Genomic DNA, 17,899 nt, shown 5'->3' on the forward strand with positions numbered 1-17,899 from the left:
ATGACTGGTCAAAGGAAATAATAAATGTTAGTTACAATTATTATTACACTTAGAAAATACTAACTATTTCTCAAAAAGGAGTCACTTTTTCATACTGTGTCTTTCTAACTGCCGTGAATGTTTAAAGTAAAAAGAGAAAGTCTACTGGCAGGATAAACAAGCATAAGCAGGATAAACTCTTTAGAACAAGCAGTGATCAGAGGAGAAATTATAGACAGGCTGTTCATTCATTCCTCCCATTCTTATGTCTATTGTCTCCTCATTTGTAAAATACAGAGGTCAGTCAAGCTGATTTTCTAAATATATTTCATCTTTGATTTTAAATATTTGCATACTTAGCTTCAACAAACACCAGATTTACTTTTCTATTGATAATATGACCTGACACAGACTGTCTCTAGAATTCTATGATTCTATGTGCTTTGGGGTGAAGAATTTTTATCACAGCTCTGCGTATCTGTTTGGTCTTCACACTATAGATGATGGGGTTCATGACCGGGGGGATCAGCAGGTAGGTGTTAGCAATCATAGTATGTACATAGGCTGGGGCTTGTTTCCCAAATCTGTGAACAAAGGAGAGACTGATCAATGGAATATAGAAAATAGCAATAGCCCCAATATGGGAGATCCAGGTGATGAAGGCTTTCTTCTTCTCTTCTGGGGATGTGATGCTGAGGGTAGTCTTAATGATCAAAACATAAGAAAGGGGGATGAGAATTGAGTCCACACCAACAGTAGAGGTCATGGCAGTCAGCCCAACTGCATTGTTGATCCTGGTGTCTGTGCATGAGAGCTTCATCACATGAGGTTTGGAAGCAGTAAGAGTAGTGGAGCACGTGGCTGCGGCAGAAGGACAGTCTCATAAGAATTGCTACCATTGGTGTCAGCGTTAGTGTCCCCCTGATGACAATTGCCACTCCAATTTGAATTATTCTGGAGTCAGTTAAAATGGTGGCATACCTGATGGGATTAGAGATGGCGACAAAACGATCAAAAGCCATGGCCAACAGCACTGACAATTCCATGACAGTGAAGAGTTTAACAAAGAACATCTGTGACAAGCAGGCAGTAAAGCTGATATCCCTGGCATTGAACCAGAATATACCCAACATGGTGACCAGAGTGTATACGGACAAGCCAAGGTCAGTGGTGGACAACATGGAGAGGAAATAATACATGGGCTCATGAAGGCTGGGCTGAGTAACAATGGCAAATAGAATCAGACTGTTTCCTGAGAGAGCTGTTACATAGAGAAAACAGAAGGGAATGGAGATCCAGGTGTGGAAGGCTTCCGGCCCAGGACCACCAGTTAGCAGGAAAATAACAGAAGAGGATGTGATATTCTGGAAGTTTGACATGCTGGATTAAAAGTATGGAATTCCAATATGATATTCTGGAATAACCAAAAAAACCCTACATTTAAAAAATTAATCCAATTACAAATAATTTTATTCAACCAAAAACTAACCACAGATGAATGTCTATATACTATGTAAGTATGAATGGTTCATTTAAATTGATAAAATAATTGTAAGGTTTCAACTGTTGTAGTAGGTACTCTTTTTTTTTTTGTATTTTCCCCAGCCCATGATTTTTCTTCCCTTGGGCCCTTTGCTGGTAGCTAGGTTTATACTATGTGATCTTTTCCTCCAGCCAAATTTGACTGGACTAAGAAAAGACGCTTTACCCAAGATTGGCCAATCATATTCCATCTTCTTTGGAATGTTTTTCTGTATAGTTGGCATCAGAGAAAAATAGATTGGGATTTTGGAGCAGCAATATTACATTGGCCATGAGAACAGAAAGCAGTGAAGCTTACAGATAATTTAGGAAGCCAGAAAATATTGAGAAAGAGATACTTATAATGCAACACATATGAAGTGATAATAAATGGCTTAGGCATCAGTGCAGTCATGAGCAGGTGCCTACAGTATCTAACCTTTCAAGTGACTCTTGCAGTACAGCATCTGGAATTGCATTTGAGAGAGATGTAGAGTTAGAACTCATACCTATCACCTACAGAGGCCTCTGCCCCCACTTGTTATAATGTGCTGCCATGTTCAAATATATTTCTTTCTTCAGTCTGCTTGAAGACTAGCTTTTCTCCACTAGCAAAGAACAGATTTTCTCCATTTTGTTAAGACATACTTCTCAGGTGACACCTAATAGAATGTTATTGTTTTGCTTTGGAGGGGAATATAAAACTTTGTTGCAAACATTATATTTCTTTTTTCATTGAGTAGAGAATTGCAGACTGGGTAAATGGGTCTGTATGAGTTGGAAGAAGGGGTCTTGGGGAAAACAGAGATTAGTTTATTAGATTATTCCAAGGCTTTTAGAATGGCATATGTGAAAGTGTTGAGTCTGAGTGAACTTGTACTTACAAGAATGAACTTGTAGCCAATGTTAAGGTTCCTCAGGGGAACCTAAGTGTTTCCAGACCTCACAAGTTCACCCAAAGTGCGACCTCAAGAATTCCCTAAATAAATCTCTTAGTTTTTTTTTTTTTTTTTTTTTTTTTTTTTTTTGCTGTACGCGGGCCTCTCACTGCTGTGGCCTCTCCCATTGCGGAGCACAGGCTCCGGACACACAGGCCCCGCGGCCATGGCTCGCGGGCCCAGCCGCTCCGCGGCATGTGAGATCCTCCGGGATCGGGGCACGAACCCGCGTCCCCTGCATCGGCAGGCGGACTCTCAACCACCGCGCCACCAGGGAGGCCCAATCTCTTAGTTTTAACAATGAGAAATTTTTAATTCAAATTAATGGAAAATTAGAGGAAAAAAAAGTGTTAAGTTACATGAGTTGACCAAATCAGTGAAATATGACTTTAGAGTTTCCAGTTTAGAATAATGAGAGTGTCCTCAGAGAACCAATCAAATTACTGTCAAATGTATTATGAAACCTCATAATGGAAATGAGAGTTAACAAAAAAGGGAACATTTATTTAAAAAGGGAATTTTTTTGGACACTACTTCCAACAATTGTTTATTGAGTGTCATGAATTTGACAAATGTATAGAAACGAAATAGATATGGTCTTGCCCAACTGGCATGCATTTCACAATTAACTCTGAAAATTTGAAAGATTAACAAGTTCTATTAGTACTTTTCATAAATAGATTGATCTCTGAGAAACATTTTCATAGCTTTTACTTTTAAAAAGTATGTCTTTATAGTGTCCGGTCTTACATTTAGGTCTCTAATCCATTTTGACTTTATTTTTGTGTATGGTGTTAAGGAGTGTTCTAATTTCATTCATTCTTTTTTTTTTATAGGAAAACATAGGAAGAACACTCTTTGACATAAATCACAGCAAGATTTTTTTTGATCCACCTCCTAGAGTAATGGAAATAAAAACAAAAATAAACAAATGGGACCTAATGAAACTTCAAAGCTTTTACAGCAAAGGAAACCATAAACAAGACGGAAAGACAACCCTCAGGATGGGAGAAAATATTTGCAAGCGAATCAGCTGACAAAGGATTAATCTCCAAAATATATAAATAGCTCATGCAGCTCAATATTAAAAAAACAAACTACCCCATCCAAAAATGGGCAGAAGACCTAAATAGACATGTCTCCAAAGAAGACATACAGATGGCCAAGAAGCACATGAAAAGCTGCTCAATATCACTAATTATTAGAAAAATGCAAATCAAAACTACAATGAGGTATCACCTCACACAAGTTGGAATGGGCATCATCAGAAAATCTACAAACAACAAATGCTGGAGAGGGTGTGGAGAAAAGGGAACCCTCTTGCACTGTTGGTGGGAATGTAAATTGATACAGGCACTATGGAGAACATTATGGAGGTTCCTTAAAAAATTAAAAATAGTATTACCATATGATCCAGTGATCCCACTACTGGGCATATACCCAGAGAAAACCATAATTCAAAAAGACACATGCACCCCAATGTTCATTGCAGCACTATTTACAATAGCCAGGTCGTGGAAGCAACCTAAATGCCTATTGACAGACGAATGGATAAAGAAGATGTGGTCCATATATACAGTGGAATATTACTCAGCCATAAAAAGGAACGAAATTGGGTCATTTTTAGAGATGTGGATGGATCTAGAGACTGTCATACAGAGTGAAGCAAGTCAGAAAGAGAAAAACAAATATTGTATATTAACACATGTATGTGGAACCTAGAAAAATGGTACAGATGAACCGGTTTGCAGGGCAGAAATTGAAACACAGATGTAGAGAACAAACGTATGGACACCAAGGGGGGAAAGCAGCAGGGGGGGTGGGGATGGTGGTGTGATCAATTGGGCGATTGGGATTGACATGGATACACTGATGTGTATAAAATGGATGACTAATAAGAACCTGCTGTATAAAAAAATAAATTAAATTAAATTAAAAAATTTAAAAAAAGTATGTCTTGATCAGAAAGATAAACTAAAAACCTATAAAATGAATGATACTTATAATAATTTAAAAGAATGGGTTCACCTCTCATTTTCCACAAGCCTTTGACCTGTTTATTTATTATTAATTCACAGAACCTGGGATTCAGTGTTTTCAAGTTAACTACTTCCTGGGGTTACTGGGAAGCAGAGTAATCATGAAAAAGGGATCACTTCAATTCTGTGTACAAAAGGTTTGGGGTATTTGGAGAAGGCTTTCCAAGAAAATCAGTGCTTGAAAGATTTCTATTTTTGTGTATGTCAAGATGAAGTATTCCAAGGCTTTTAGAGTGGCATATGTGAAAATGTTGAGCCAGAATGAACTTGTAATATCTCTTCCTTTGCTCTTGCCTTACACTCTCAGAGACATTTTCTGAGCACCTACTCTGTGCACAGTGCTGTGTTAGAAGCTAAGATATAATACAAACAAAACCCCTCTTAAAGAGTTTATAATCAAGTAAGGGAGAATGAATGTTGCTGTTTATAAATAATTCCAATATCCAGTGTATTATGATGAATAATAAAAACGATTATGAGAGTGCAGAAGGCCTCTGTCAGTTAATTCTGCCTATCACAGCGATTTTCACGGTGATATGCAATGATTGAGTTGTACTTTTTGTCATTGAGTTCTAGGAAATTTTATAAGAGATCAGTTTAAAAAAATAAATTGCTATCTGAACAATTTCTCTTTCACCCTAACATCTTCATGGTTCCCCTTACATTATTTCAATAATTCAATTTATTCACTGCTCATTTTCATTCTTCTTATCATTTTTTCCCTTCCCTTTCACAGTGCAGGTTGAACTGATCTGTGCTGAGCCTGGCAGAAGAGAACTCCCTTGAATTCCTTCTTTTTCATTGGTCTACAACCATAAATCCCTGCACCCTCTCATCATCCATGCTGGGCTCAGACACAGAGGTTTCCTTATTCCTTTCATAGCCAATCACCCCACCTAAGCACTTGATCATCCGTCGTAAACACTTCATTCATTCCAACATCAAACTGGGAGCTCAGTGTGTATTTGTGTCAGCACTAAGGGTACAAAGCAAGTAAAATAACAGTGGTTTGGTGCCTGATGAAACCAGAGAGGTTGTCAGGACCTCATCTTTATAAGGCTGAAAACCTTATATTTTTTCTTTTTTTTCTTTTTTTTTTTTGCCGTACGCAGGTCTCTCACTGTTGTGAGCTCTCCCGTTGTGGAGCACAGGCTCCGGACACGCAGGCTCAGCAGCCATGGCTCACGGGCCTAGCTGCTCCATGGCATGTGGGATCTTTCCGGACCGGGGCACAAACCCACGTCCCCTGCATCGGCAGGCGGACTCTCAACCACTGCATCACCAGGGAAACCCTGAAAACCTTATCTTTAATGAGTCCAGGGACTCCTCTGAAAATAAAAAATTACCAATTTTGAACACCTACTACATGCCAGGCACTATATTCGGCAAGGTGTGTATCAGAGGAATCAGAGACGAAGAAATGTCGCTAGTTGTAGAGTGCACAAGGATAAGGTGCTTTAGATAAGACAGAAATTAGTGTGGAGTGACAGAATCTGAGTCCGTGTATGCATGAATGTGTTTGGCTGTGTGTCAAGAGGAATCAGTTCCAAGAAATCTTAACAGAGTAGATGAATTTTAACTGTGTGAAGTTTTGATGGGTGGGTGTGAGTTCACAAGGATGGAAAGCAGGAAAGAGGTATTCTTGACATACATAACAAGGGAGCAGAAGCTGAATGTAATAATGACACAATACAGTTTGTTGGCTGACTACAAGAAAATCAATATGCTGAGCCTTAAATGTGAAGCTGGGTGCTGTGGGGAATGAAGCAAGAGAAGGCTGGTGGGGAGAAGGACATTGAAATCTTGAATTCCATGGAAAGGATAAGGGACTTGGATTTTAGTTTCAGAGCATCAAAAGCCAGGCATTTCCAAATATTTTATGAATAAGTAAATAAATCATTCTTCATCTCTTCTAATTTAACACCAACAAAATTCCTTTCCTTTGTTAACATCTTATTTAGTACCATTGACTCCTTTTCTGCAGTCTACAATACTCGAGTGTTACCCCAATCTATTAATGAAAGCTTCCCACACATTTATATCCATGTTGTCAACACATTCAGTGCAACCAAGGCATATTGAACATCTTTCATAATTGGCCACTGTGCTTTGCTAGTGAGAGAAATAAGACATAAACCCTGTTTCTCTCTCAAGTTCCTGCCATATCTTTTATAATAACAAAATTGTTCTTTGAAAGACAGTCTGCTTTTGTTTATTATTTCTTCACCTTCAGTAACAATCTGGATTCTTTCCCTAATGACTCTCAGAAATTTCTCCAACTGATGTCACCAATGACTTTCTAAATACCAAGTGCAAAGGTTTATTTTCACATTTGTTTTCCTCTCCTTTATCTCAAATTGTCTCAGTGTTGACTACTTCCACTTTGAAACTTTCTCCTTTATTAGCTTCGATGGTAGTGATTCTATGAGATTCCCCCCCATTTATCAAATGATATTTTGGTTCTCTGTCTTGTAATTTTGCTGTTCTTTAGGAGTCTGTTTTTCTTCCAAGGAGTTCCTTTTCTTTCTTGCTCTCCATATATTCTCCTTGGGATATAGTAGTTATTCCCATGGCTTTAAATAGCACTTATATCCAGATGACTTGCAAACCTTAAATCTAATTATGGCCTCTCCTGAGTTCTGTATTTCAAAAGTTAATAGAATCTTTGAAGCTGTGGCAAGATTTCTAGGCTTAAACTTGAAGACAGTAATGAATCATGGAACTAGAGTGAGGAGATCAAATTGATGATTTAGAAAAAGAACTGGCAGAAGTTTGGAGGACAAATCAAAGCTCACTGCTTAGTGCCAGTGAATAAAATGTGAATAAACTATCTTATCTATACCTGAGGGGTATCTCTACTCATACATCCTCAGACACCTCAACCTCAGTAAGAGCCACAAAGACCTCACTCCCTGTCCCATTCCAAACCTGGCTCTCTCTCAATGCTTCATTTATCAGTAAATGACATCAAATTCTAGCAAATCATCGGCTTAGAATTGTCTCCCTCATGCACACACACCACACACTCTTCTCCCTCTCTCTCTCATCCTCAACATACAAATCGTCATTAAATTTGTATTGATTCTACTTTGGAAATGTCAAAAACTGGAGCCTCAGGAGGTCTACATATGAAGGCTAAGTAATACCAGTCTGGTTGGTAGTGGGACCTTGAAGCTGTATTTCATTGCAATTGTCTTAAATTGAGAACACAAAACTGTTCATATCAACAAATAAAGGAGGACTAATGGATATTATTAGGAGGAAACACAAAAGTTCCTCCAAGTTACTCTTTTTTGCAGTCATCACAATCGAATCTGTTCAATCCCTGCACATCATCCCCATTCATCCTCTCCAATCACTGCACAACCTTCATTTTCTCTTGTGAGAAATAAGCTATAGTCTCTCCACTAATTTTCCTGTCTACTTAGATCACAATGATGCTCTTCTTTCATTGCACTGCCATGAGCTGTAGCTTGTGGCTATGTCTTTAACTGCTGAATTAGACCATATGGCATTATCAGTATTGTCCAAGTCATTGCCAATGGCATGGCTATTGTGTGACTGATCTGGGTTTAGATCCTTGCTCAAATACCAACTAGTTTTGAGATCTTGTATGGCAGCAATAACAAAAAATATTATAACAACAGTTACCATTTAGTAACTTGTTCTGTGAATGTTACTTTGCCAAGAACCCTATAAACATTTTATCTTTTCATTCTTACTACAACACCATGTGGCAAGTATTATTAAATCACTTTTCTGTTAAAGAAACTGAGTTCAGAGAAGTTATGAAACACATACAGGATCAATACAACTAGTGAATAGTAGAGCTGGGATTCTAGACCTATTTCTTTTTAATTCCAATGCTCATGCTCCTATTTCTTTTTAATTCCAATGCTCATGCACTGAAACCTACAAGTAATGTAAACTTTCTTTGATTCAGTTTCTTTATCTATGAGATAAAATAGGCACTGTGTCTAGTACAGTACCTAGCATGCAGTAGATGTTCAAAATTGGTATTTTTCCATTTTTAATAAGAATCACTGGGCTTATAAATGAGGTTTTCAGCCCCTGAAGACCTCTTTGGATTTCTTGAGCACCAAACCACTGACCAGGATAAATATATTAGCAACTGATTAAGTCATTTGACTAATGAACAACAGGGTATCCCACCCACACCTGGCAGAACAAAATGCCCCTTCTCTATAGATTCCCCAAGAATAAATAATTCTACAAATTCTACCATCTGCCTCAGCCCATCATCCCATTATCTAATCTAGTTCTGCACAGGGTGAAGAAACTCTTCTCTGTGGGTAAGAAAGTTTGGCTTGTCTAGAGTTGAGCTTTTTCATTGAACAAAACAATTTTACTTACAGGACCTGTGCAGCAATTTTTCTGTCCCTCTCAGGCTGACCCAGAATGCTGAGGAGGCTTTCAATCCAGGGGAGGGCCAAGCTTATGAGGAGACTTCTTGCCTGCCTGGTTGGAGACAGTCACAGAGCTGAGAGGCCAATTACTGGCAGTGGTGTCATTCACTGTGTCTCCAGGGTACAGAGGTTCCCAGAAGACTTATTTTGCCTCATACAGTATTTTTGTATCTTCCATTATGCAATTGCTTTCTGTGGCTGTGTGCTTTATAAGCTGATGTAATTTTTTGTCCTGAGCCTTCTATTGAAGGATTTTTTATAAGAACAGTTTGGAGATAGAAGACACACACCATAAATTCCCCCATTTAAAGTGTACTATTATTTTTTTTAGATTCCATATATATGTTTTAGCATATGGTATTTATTTTTCTCTTTCTCACTTACTTCACTCTGTATGACAGTCTCTAGGTCCACCCACCTCACTACAAATAATTCAATTTCATTTCTTTTTATGTCTGAGTAATATTCCATTGTATATATGTGCTTGAGGGCACGGGGCAGGGGAAGGGTAAGCTGGGATGAAGTGAGAGAGTGGCATGGACATATATACACTACCAAATGTAAAATAGATAGCTAGTGGGAGAGAGAGTTGAGGAAGATGGCAGAAGAGTAAGATGCAGAGATCAACTTCCTCCCCATAGATACACCAGAAATTCATCTACACGTGGAACAACTCCTACAGAACACCTACTGAACGCTTGCAGAAGACCTCAGACCTCCCAAAAGGCAAGAAACTCCCCACGTACCTGGGTAGGGCAAAAGAAAAAAGAATAAACAGAGACAAAAGAATAGGCACAGGACCTGCACCAGTGGGAAGGAGCTGTGAAGGAGGAAAGGTTTCCACACACTAGGAAGCCCCTTCGCGGGCGGTGACTGCAGGCGGCGGAGGGGGAAAGCTTCGGAGTGGCAGAGGAGAGCGCAGCAACAGGGGTGCAGAGGGCAAAGCGGAGAGATTCCCGCACAGAGGATCAGTGCCGACTGGCACTCACCAGCCCAAGAGGCTTGTCTGCTCGCCCGCCGGGGCAGGCGGGGCTGGGAGCTGAGGCTTGGGCTTCGGTCGGAGCGCAGGGAGAGGACTGGCGGCATGAACACAGCCTGAAGGGGTTAGTGCACCACGGCTGGCCAGGAGGGAGTCCGGGGGGAAAAAGTATGGACCTGCCAAAGAGGCAAGAGACTTTTTCTTCCCTCTTTGTTTCCTGGTGCACGAGGAGAGGGGATTAAGAGCGCTGCTTAAAGGAGCTCCAGAGACGGGAGGGAGCTGCAGCTAAAGGCGCGGACCCCAGAGACGGGCGAGGGACGCTGGGGCTACTGCTGCCGCCGCCAAGAGGCCTGTGTGCGAGCGCAGGTCACTGTCCATGCCCCCTTTCCAGGGAGCCTGTGCAGGCTGCCACTGCCGGGGTCCTGGGATCCAGGGACGGCTTCCCCGGGAGAGCACACGGCGCACCTCGGGCTGGTACAATGTCATGCCGGCCTCTGTCACCTCAGGCTCACCCCGCACTCCATACCCCTCCCTCCATCCGGCCTGAGTGAGCCAGAGCCCCCGAATCAGTGGCTGCTCCTTTAACCCCGTCCTGTCTGAGCAAAGAACAGACGCCCTCCGGCGACCTACACTCAGAGGCAGGGCTAAATCCAACGCTGAGACCCGGGAGCTGTGAGAGCAAAGAAGAGAAAGGGAAATCTCTCCCAGCATCCTCAGAGGCAGCGGATTAAAGCTCCACAATCAACTTGATGTACCCTGCATCTGTGGAATACTTGAATAGACAACGAATCATCCCAAATTGAGGAGGTGGACTTTGAGAACAAGGTTTATGATTTTTTCCCCTTTTCCTCTTTTTGTGAGTGTGTTTGTGTATGCTTCTGTGTGATATTTTGTCTGTACAGCTTTGCTTCCACCATTTGTCCTAGGGTTCTATCCATCTGTTTTTTTTTAATTAAAATTTTTTTTTCTTAATAATTATTTTTTATTTTAATAACTTTATTTTATTTTATCTTATTTTATTTTACTTTATCTTCTTTCTTTCTTTCTTTCTTTCTTTCCTTCCTTCTCTCCTTTAGACAACTAATCATCCCAAATTGAGGAGGTGGACTTTGAGAGAAAGATTTATGATTTTTTCCCCTTTTTCTCTTTTTGTGAATGTGAATGTGTATGCTTCTGTGTGAGATTTTGTCTGTATAGCTTTGCTTCCACCATTTGTCCCAGGGTTCTATCCATCTGTTTTTTTTTAATTAAAAATTTTTTTTCTTAATAATTATTTTTTATTTTAATAACTTTATTTTATTTTATCTTATTTTATTTTACTTTATCTTCTTTCTTTCTTTCTTTCTTTCCTTCCTTCTCTCCTTTAGACAACTAATCATCCCAAATTGAGGAAGTGGACTTTGAGAGAAAGATTTATGATTCTTTTCCCTTTTCCTCTTTTTGTGAATGTGAATGTGTATGCTTCTGTGTGAGATTTTGTCTGTATAGCTTTGCTTCCACCATTTGTCCCAGGGTTCTATCCATCTGTTTTTTTTTTAATTAAAAATTTTTTTCTTAATAATTATTTTTTATTTTAATAACTTTATTATATTTTATCATACTTTATTCAATTTTACTTTATCTTCTCTTTCTTTTTTCCTACCTTCCCTCCTTCCTCCCTCCGTCCCACACTCCCCCCTTTCTTTCTTTCTTTCCTACTATCTATCTTTCTCTCATTCTAATTCTACTAATTCTTTCTTTCTACTTTTTCTCCCTTTTATTCTGAGCCCTATGGATGAAAGGCTCTTGGTGCTGCAGCCAGGAGTCAGTGCTGTGCATCTGAGGTGGGAGAGCCAACTTCAGGACACTGGTCCACAAGAGACCTCCCAGCTCCACATAATATCAAATGCTGAAAATCCCCCAGAGATCTCCATGTCAACACCAGAACCCAGTTTCACTCAATGACCAGCAAGCTACATTGCTGGACACCCTATGCCAAACAACTAGCAAGACAGGAACACAACCCCACCCATTAGCAGAGAGGCTGATTAAAATCATAATAAGTCCACAGACATGACAAAACTCACCACTAGACGTGGAACTGCCCTCCAGAAAGACAAGATACAGCCTCATCCACCAGAACACAGGCACTAGTCCCCTCCACCAGGAAGCCTACACAACCCACTGAACCAACCTTAGCCACTGGGAAGAGACACCAAAAACAACGGGAACTACAAACCTGCAGCCTGCAAAAAGGAGACCCCAAACACAGTAAGATAAGCAAAATGAGAAGACACAAAAACACACAGCAGGTGAAGGAGCAAGATAAAAACCCACCAGACCTAACAAATGAAGAGGAAATAGCAGTCTACCTGAAAAAGAATTCAGAATAATGATAGCAAAGATGATCCAAAATCTTGGAAACAGAATAGACAACATGCAAGAAACATTTAACAAAGACCTAGAAGAACTAAAGATGAATCAAACAACGATGAGCCACACAATAAATGAAATTAAAAATACTCTAGATGGGATCAATAGCAGAATAACTGAGGCAGAAAAACGGATAAGTGATGTGGAAGATAAAATAGTGGAAATAACTACTGCAGAGCAGAATAAAGAAAAAAGAATGAAAAGAACTGAGGACAGTCTCATAGCCCTCTGGGACAACATTAAATGCACCAACATTCGAATTATAGGGGTTCCAGAAGAAGAAGAGAAAAAGAAAGGGACTGAGGAAATATTTGAAGAGATTATAGTTGAAAACTTCCCTAATATGGGAAAGGAAATATTTAATGAAGTCCAGGAGGTACAGAGAGTCCCATATAGGATAAATCCAAGGAGAAATATGCCAAGACACATATTAATCAAACTGTCAAAAATTAAACACAAAGAAAACATATTAAAAGCAGCAAGGGAAAAACAACAAATAACACACAAGGGAATCCCCATAAGGTTAACAACTGAACTTTCAGCAGAAACTCTGCAAGCTAGAAGGGACTGGCAGGACATATATAAAGTGATGAAGGAGAAAAACCTGCAACCAAGATTACTCTGCCCAGCAAAGATCTCATTCAGATTTGATGGAGAAGTTAAAAGCTTTACAGACAAGCAAAAGCTAAGAGAGTTCAGCACCACCAAACCAGTTTTACAACAAATGCTAAAGGAGCTTTTCTAGGCAAGAAACACAGCAGAAGGAAAATACCTACAATAACGAACCCAAAACAGTTAAGAAAATGGGAATAGGAACATACATATTGATAATTACCTTAAATGTAAATGGACTAAATGCTCCCAGCAAAAGACACAGATTGGCTGAATGGATACAAAAACAAGACCCATATATATGCTGTCTACAAGAGACCAACTTCAGTCCTAGAGACACATACAGACTGAAAGTAAGGGGATGGAAAAAGATATTCCACGCAAATGGAAATCAAAATAAAGCTGGAGGAGCAATTCTCATATCAGACAAAATAGACTTTAAAATAAAGACTATTAGAAGAGACAAAGAAAGACACTACATAATGATCAACGGATCAATCCAAGAAGAAGATATAACAATTGTAAATATTTATGCAACCAATATAGGAGCACCTCAATACATAAGGCAAATACTAACAGCCATAAAAGGGGAAATCAACAGTAACACATTCATAGCAGTGGACTTTAACACCCCACTTTCACCAATGGACAGATCATCCACAATGAAAATAAATAAGGAAACACAAGCTTTAAATGATACATTAAACAAGATGGACTTAATTGATATTTATAGGACATTCCATCTAAAAACAACAGAATACACAATTTTCTCAAGTGCTCATGGAGCATTCTCCAGGATAGATCATATCTTGGGTCAAAAATCAAGCCTTGGTAAATTTAAGAAAACTGAAATTGTATCAAGTATCTTTTCTGACCACAACGCTATGAGACTAGATATCAATTACCTGAAAAGATCTGTAAAAAATACAAACACATGGAGGCTAAACAATACATTGCTTAATAACGAAGTGATCACTGAAGAAATCAAAGAGGAAATTTAAAAAATACCTAGAAACAAATGACAATGGAGACACGACGAACCAAACTTATGGGATGCAGCAAAAGCAGTTCTAAGAAGGAAGTTTATAGCAATACAATCCCACTTTAAGAAACAGGAAAACATCTCGAGTAAACAACCTGACCTTGCACCTAAAGCAATTAGAGAAAGAAGAACAAAAACCCCCCTAAGTTAGCAGAAGGAAAGAAATCATAAAAATCAGATCAGATATAAAGGAAAAAGACATGGAGGAAATGATAGCAAAGATCAATAAAATTAAAAGCTGGTTCTTTGAGAAGATAAACAAAATTGATAGACCATTAACCAGACTCATCAAGAAAAAAATAGAGAAGACTCAAATCAATAGAATTAGAAATGAAAACGGAGAAGTAACAACTGACACTGCAGAAATACAAAAGATCATGAGAGATTACTACAACCAACTCTATGCCAATAAAATGGACAACCTGGAAGAAATGGACAAATTCTTAGAAATGCACAACCTGCCAAGACTGAATCAGGAAGAATAGAAAATATGAACAGACCAATCACAAGCACTGAAATTGAAACTGTGATTAAAAATCTTCCAACAAACAAAAGCCCAGGACCAGATGGCTTCACAGGCGAATTCTATCAAACATTTAGAGAAGAGCTAACATCTATCCTTCTGACACTCTTCCAACATATAGCAGAGGGAGGAACACTCCCAAACTCATTCTATGAGGCCACCATCACCTTGATACCAAAACCAGACAAGGATATCACAAAGAAAGAAAACTACAGGCCAATATCACTGATGAACATAGGTGCAAAAATCCTCAACAAAATACTAGCAAACAGAATCCAAGAGCACATTAAAAGGATTATACACCATGATCAAGTGGGGTTTATTCCAGGAATGCAAGGATTCCTCAATATATGCAGATAAATCAACGTGATACACCATATTAACAAGTTGAAGGAGAAAAACCATCTGATCATCTCAATAGATGCAGAGAAAGCTTTCGACAAAATTCAACACCCATTTATGATAAAACCCCTGCAGAAAGTAGGCATAGAGGGAACTTTCCTCAACATAATAAAGGCCATATATGACAAACCCACAGCCAACATCATTCTCAATGGTGAAAAACTGAAACCATTTCCACTAAGATCAGGAACAAGACAAGGTTGCCCACTCTCACCACTCTTATTCAACATAGTTTTGGAAGTTTTAGCCACAGCAATCAGAGAAGAAAAGGAAATAAAAGGATTCCAAATTGGAAAGGAAGAAGTAAAGCTGTCACTGTTTGCAGATGACATGATACTATACATAGAGAATCCTAAAGATGCTACCAGAAAACTACTAGAGCTAATCAATGAATTTGGTAAAGTAGCAGGATACAAAATTAATGCACAGAAATCTCTGGCATTCCTGTACACTAAGGATGAAACATCTGAAAGTGAAATCAAGAAAACGCTCCCATTTACCATTGCAACAAAAACAATAAAATACTTAGGAATAAACCTACCTAAAGACACAAAAGACCTGTATGCAGAAAATTATAAGATAGTGATGAAAGAAATTAAAGATGATACAAATAGATGGAGAGATATACCATGTTCCTGGTTTGGAAGAATCAACATTGTGAAAATGACTCTACTACCCAAAGCAAGCTACAGATTCATGCAATCCCTATCAAACTACCACTGGCATTTTTCACAGAACTAGAACAAAAATTTTCACAATTTGTATGGAAACACAAAAGACCCCGAATAGCCAAATCAATCTTGAGAACGAAAAACGGAGCTGGAGGAATCAGGCTCCCTGACTTCAGACTATACTACAAATCTACAATAATCAAGACAGTATGATACTGGCACAAAAACAGAAAGGTAGATCAATGGAACAGGATAGAAAGCCCAGAGATAAACCCATGCACATATGGTCACCTTATCTTTGATAATGGAGGCAGGAATGTACAGTGGAGAAAGGACAGCCTCTTCAATAAGTGGTGCTGGGAAAACTGGACAGGGACATGTAAAAGTATGAGATTCGATCACTCCCTAACACCATACACAAAAATAAGCTCAAAATGGATTAAAGACCTAAATGTAAGGCCAGAAACTATCAAACTCTTAGAAGAAAACATAGGCAGAATACTCTATGACATAAATCACAGCAAGATCCTTTTTGACCCACCTCCTAGAGAAATCGAAATAAAAACAAAAATAAACAAATGGGGCATAATGAAACTTCAAAGATTTGCACAGCAAAGGAAACCATAAACAAGACCAAAAGACAACCCTCAGAATGGGAGAAAATATTTGCAATTGAGGCAACTGACAAAGGATTAATCTCCAAAATTTATAAGCAGCTCATGCAGCTCAATAGGAAAAAAACAAACAACCCAATCCAAAAATGGGCAGAAGACCTAAATAGACATTTCTCTAAAGAAGACATACAGACTGCCAACAAACACATGAAAAAATGCTCAACGTCATTAATCATTAGAGAAATGCAAATCAAAGCTACAATGAGATATTATCTCACACCAGTCAGAATGGCCATCATCAAAAAATCTAGAAACAACAAATGCTGGAGAGGGTGTGGAGAAAAGGGAACACTCTTGTACTGCTGGTGGGAATGTGAATTGGCACAGCCACTATGGAGAACAGTATGGAGTTTCCTTAAAAAACTACAAATAGAACTACCATATGACCCAGCAATCCCACTACTGGGCATATACCCTGAGAAAACCATAATTCGAAAAGATTCATGTACCAAAATGTTCAACGCAGCTCTATTTACAATAGGCCAGAGTTGGAAACAACCTAAGTGTCCATCATCGGATGAATGGATAAAGAAGATGTGACACATATATACAATGGAATATTACTCAGCCATAAAAAGAAATGAAATTGAGCTATTTGTAATGAGGTGGATAGACCTAGAGTCTATCATACAGAGTGAAGTAAGTCAGAAAGAGAAAGACAAATACCGTATGCTAACACATATATATGGAATTTAAGAAAAAACAATGTCATGAAGAACCCAGGGGTAAAACAAGAATAAAGACACAGACCTACTTGAGAATGGACTTGAGGATATAGGGAGGGGGAATGGTAAGCTGTGACAAAGCGAGAGAGAGGCATGGACATATATACACTACCACACATAAGGTAAATAGCTAGTGGGAAGCAGCCGCATAGCACAGGGAGATCAGCTCGGTGCTTTGTGACCACCTAGAGGGGAAGGATAGGGAGGGTGCGAGGGAGGGAGACACAAGAGGGAAGAGATATGGGAACAGATGTATATGTATAACTGATTCACTTTGTTATAAAGCAGAAACTAATAAAAAAAACAAAACATAACAAAACAAAAAACCACAACTTGTTTGTTCTTCATCTTCCATAGGCTCTTCGTTCCCATGGGTCCTCACAATCTGTCTTCATACTACCCACTGGATACATTTATAATATGACATCCACTTTCCTTTTGCATCCTTCACTGTTCTCGATGTGGTCCCGAACCAGGGCATCAAAACCACTTGAAATTATTTTATGAAGTGCAGATTCCTCAACTCCACCCCAGAAGTATTTAGGCACTCTTCTGATAGAGCACAAGAATTTGCATTTTCACAAGCTACCTAAAGGTTATCACACATATTAGAGTAACACTCTTATAAGAGGTTTTCATTTCTGAATAACACCATGAATAACCCTAACCCTTGTCCATAGTCTTCAATCATTTTGCTCTCTCCTACTGAAATATCCACCTGCTTTCATTTATATTTGAAATTTTAAAAATATTTTTTTATTTTATTATTTTTTGCTGGTATTGCTTTTTTTCCCTTCTTCCAGGTGCTATTAAGACTCCTTTTTGTTATAGGTAGTCAGGTCTCTGTTCCCTGACTGATTTGAAACTATTTTATTTTTCTCCCGGTTTTACTGGGAGATAGTTAACACACAGCACTGTGTAAGTTTAATGGTTACATCACAATAATCACATACAT

The 17,899-nt window shown here is 38.8% G+C and overlaps 1 protein-coding gene across 1 annotated transcript in view; it reads right to left on the reverse strand.

Moving 5' to 3' along the window:
- Positions 1-397: 397 nt before the first annotated feature.
- LOC132494182 (olfactory receptor 51F2-like) overlaps positions 398-17,899 on the reverse strand; it is a 97,027-nt gene continuing 79,525 nt past the window's right edge. Inside the window, 2 exon segments of the mRNA XM_060105204.1 lie at positions 398-808; positions 810-1,116. Coding sequence (XP_059961187.1) covers positions 398-808; positions 810-1,116 — 718 coding nt within the window.

The sequence above is a fragment of the Mesoplodon densirostris genome, chromosome 7 (genome assembly GCF_025265405.1).
Source record: "Mesoplodon densirostris isolate mMesDen1 chromosome 7, mMesDen1 primary haplotype, whole genome shotgun sequence".
NCBI classification, from domain to species: domain Eukaryota; kingdom Metazoa; phylum Chordata; class Mammalia; order Artiodactyla; family Ziphiidae; genus Mesoplodon; species Mesoplodon densirostris.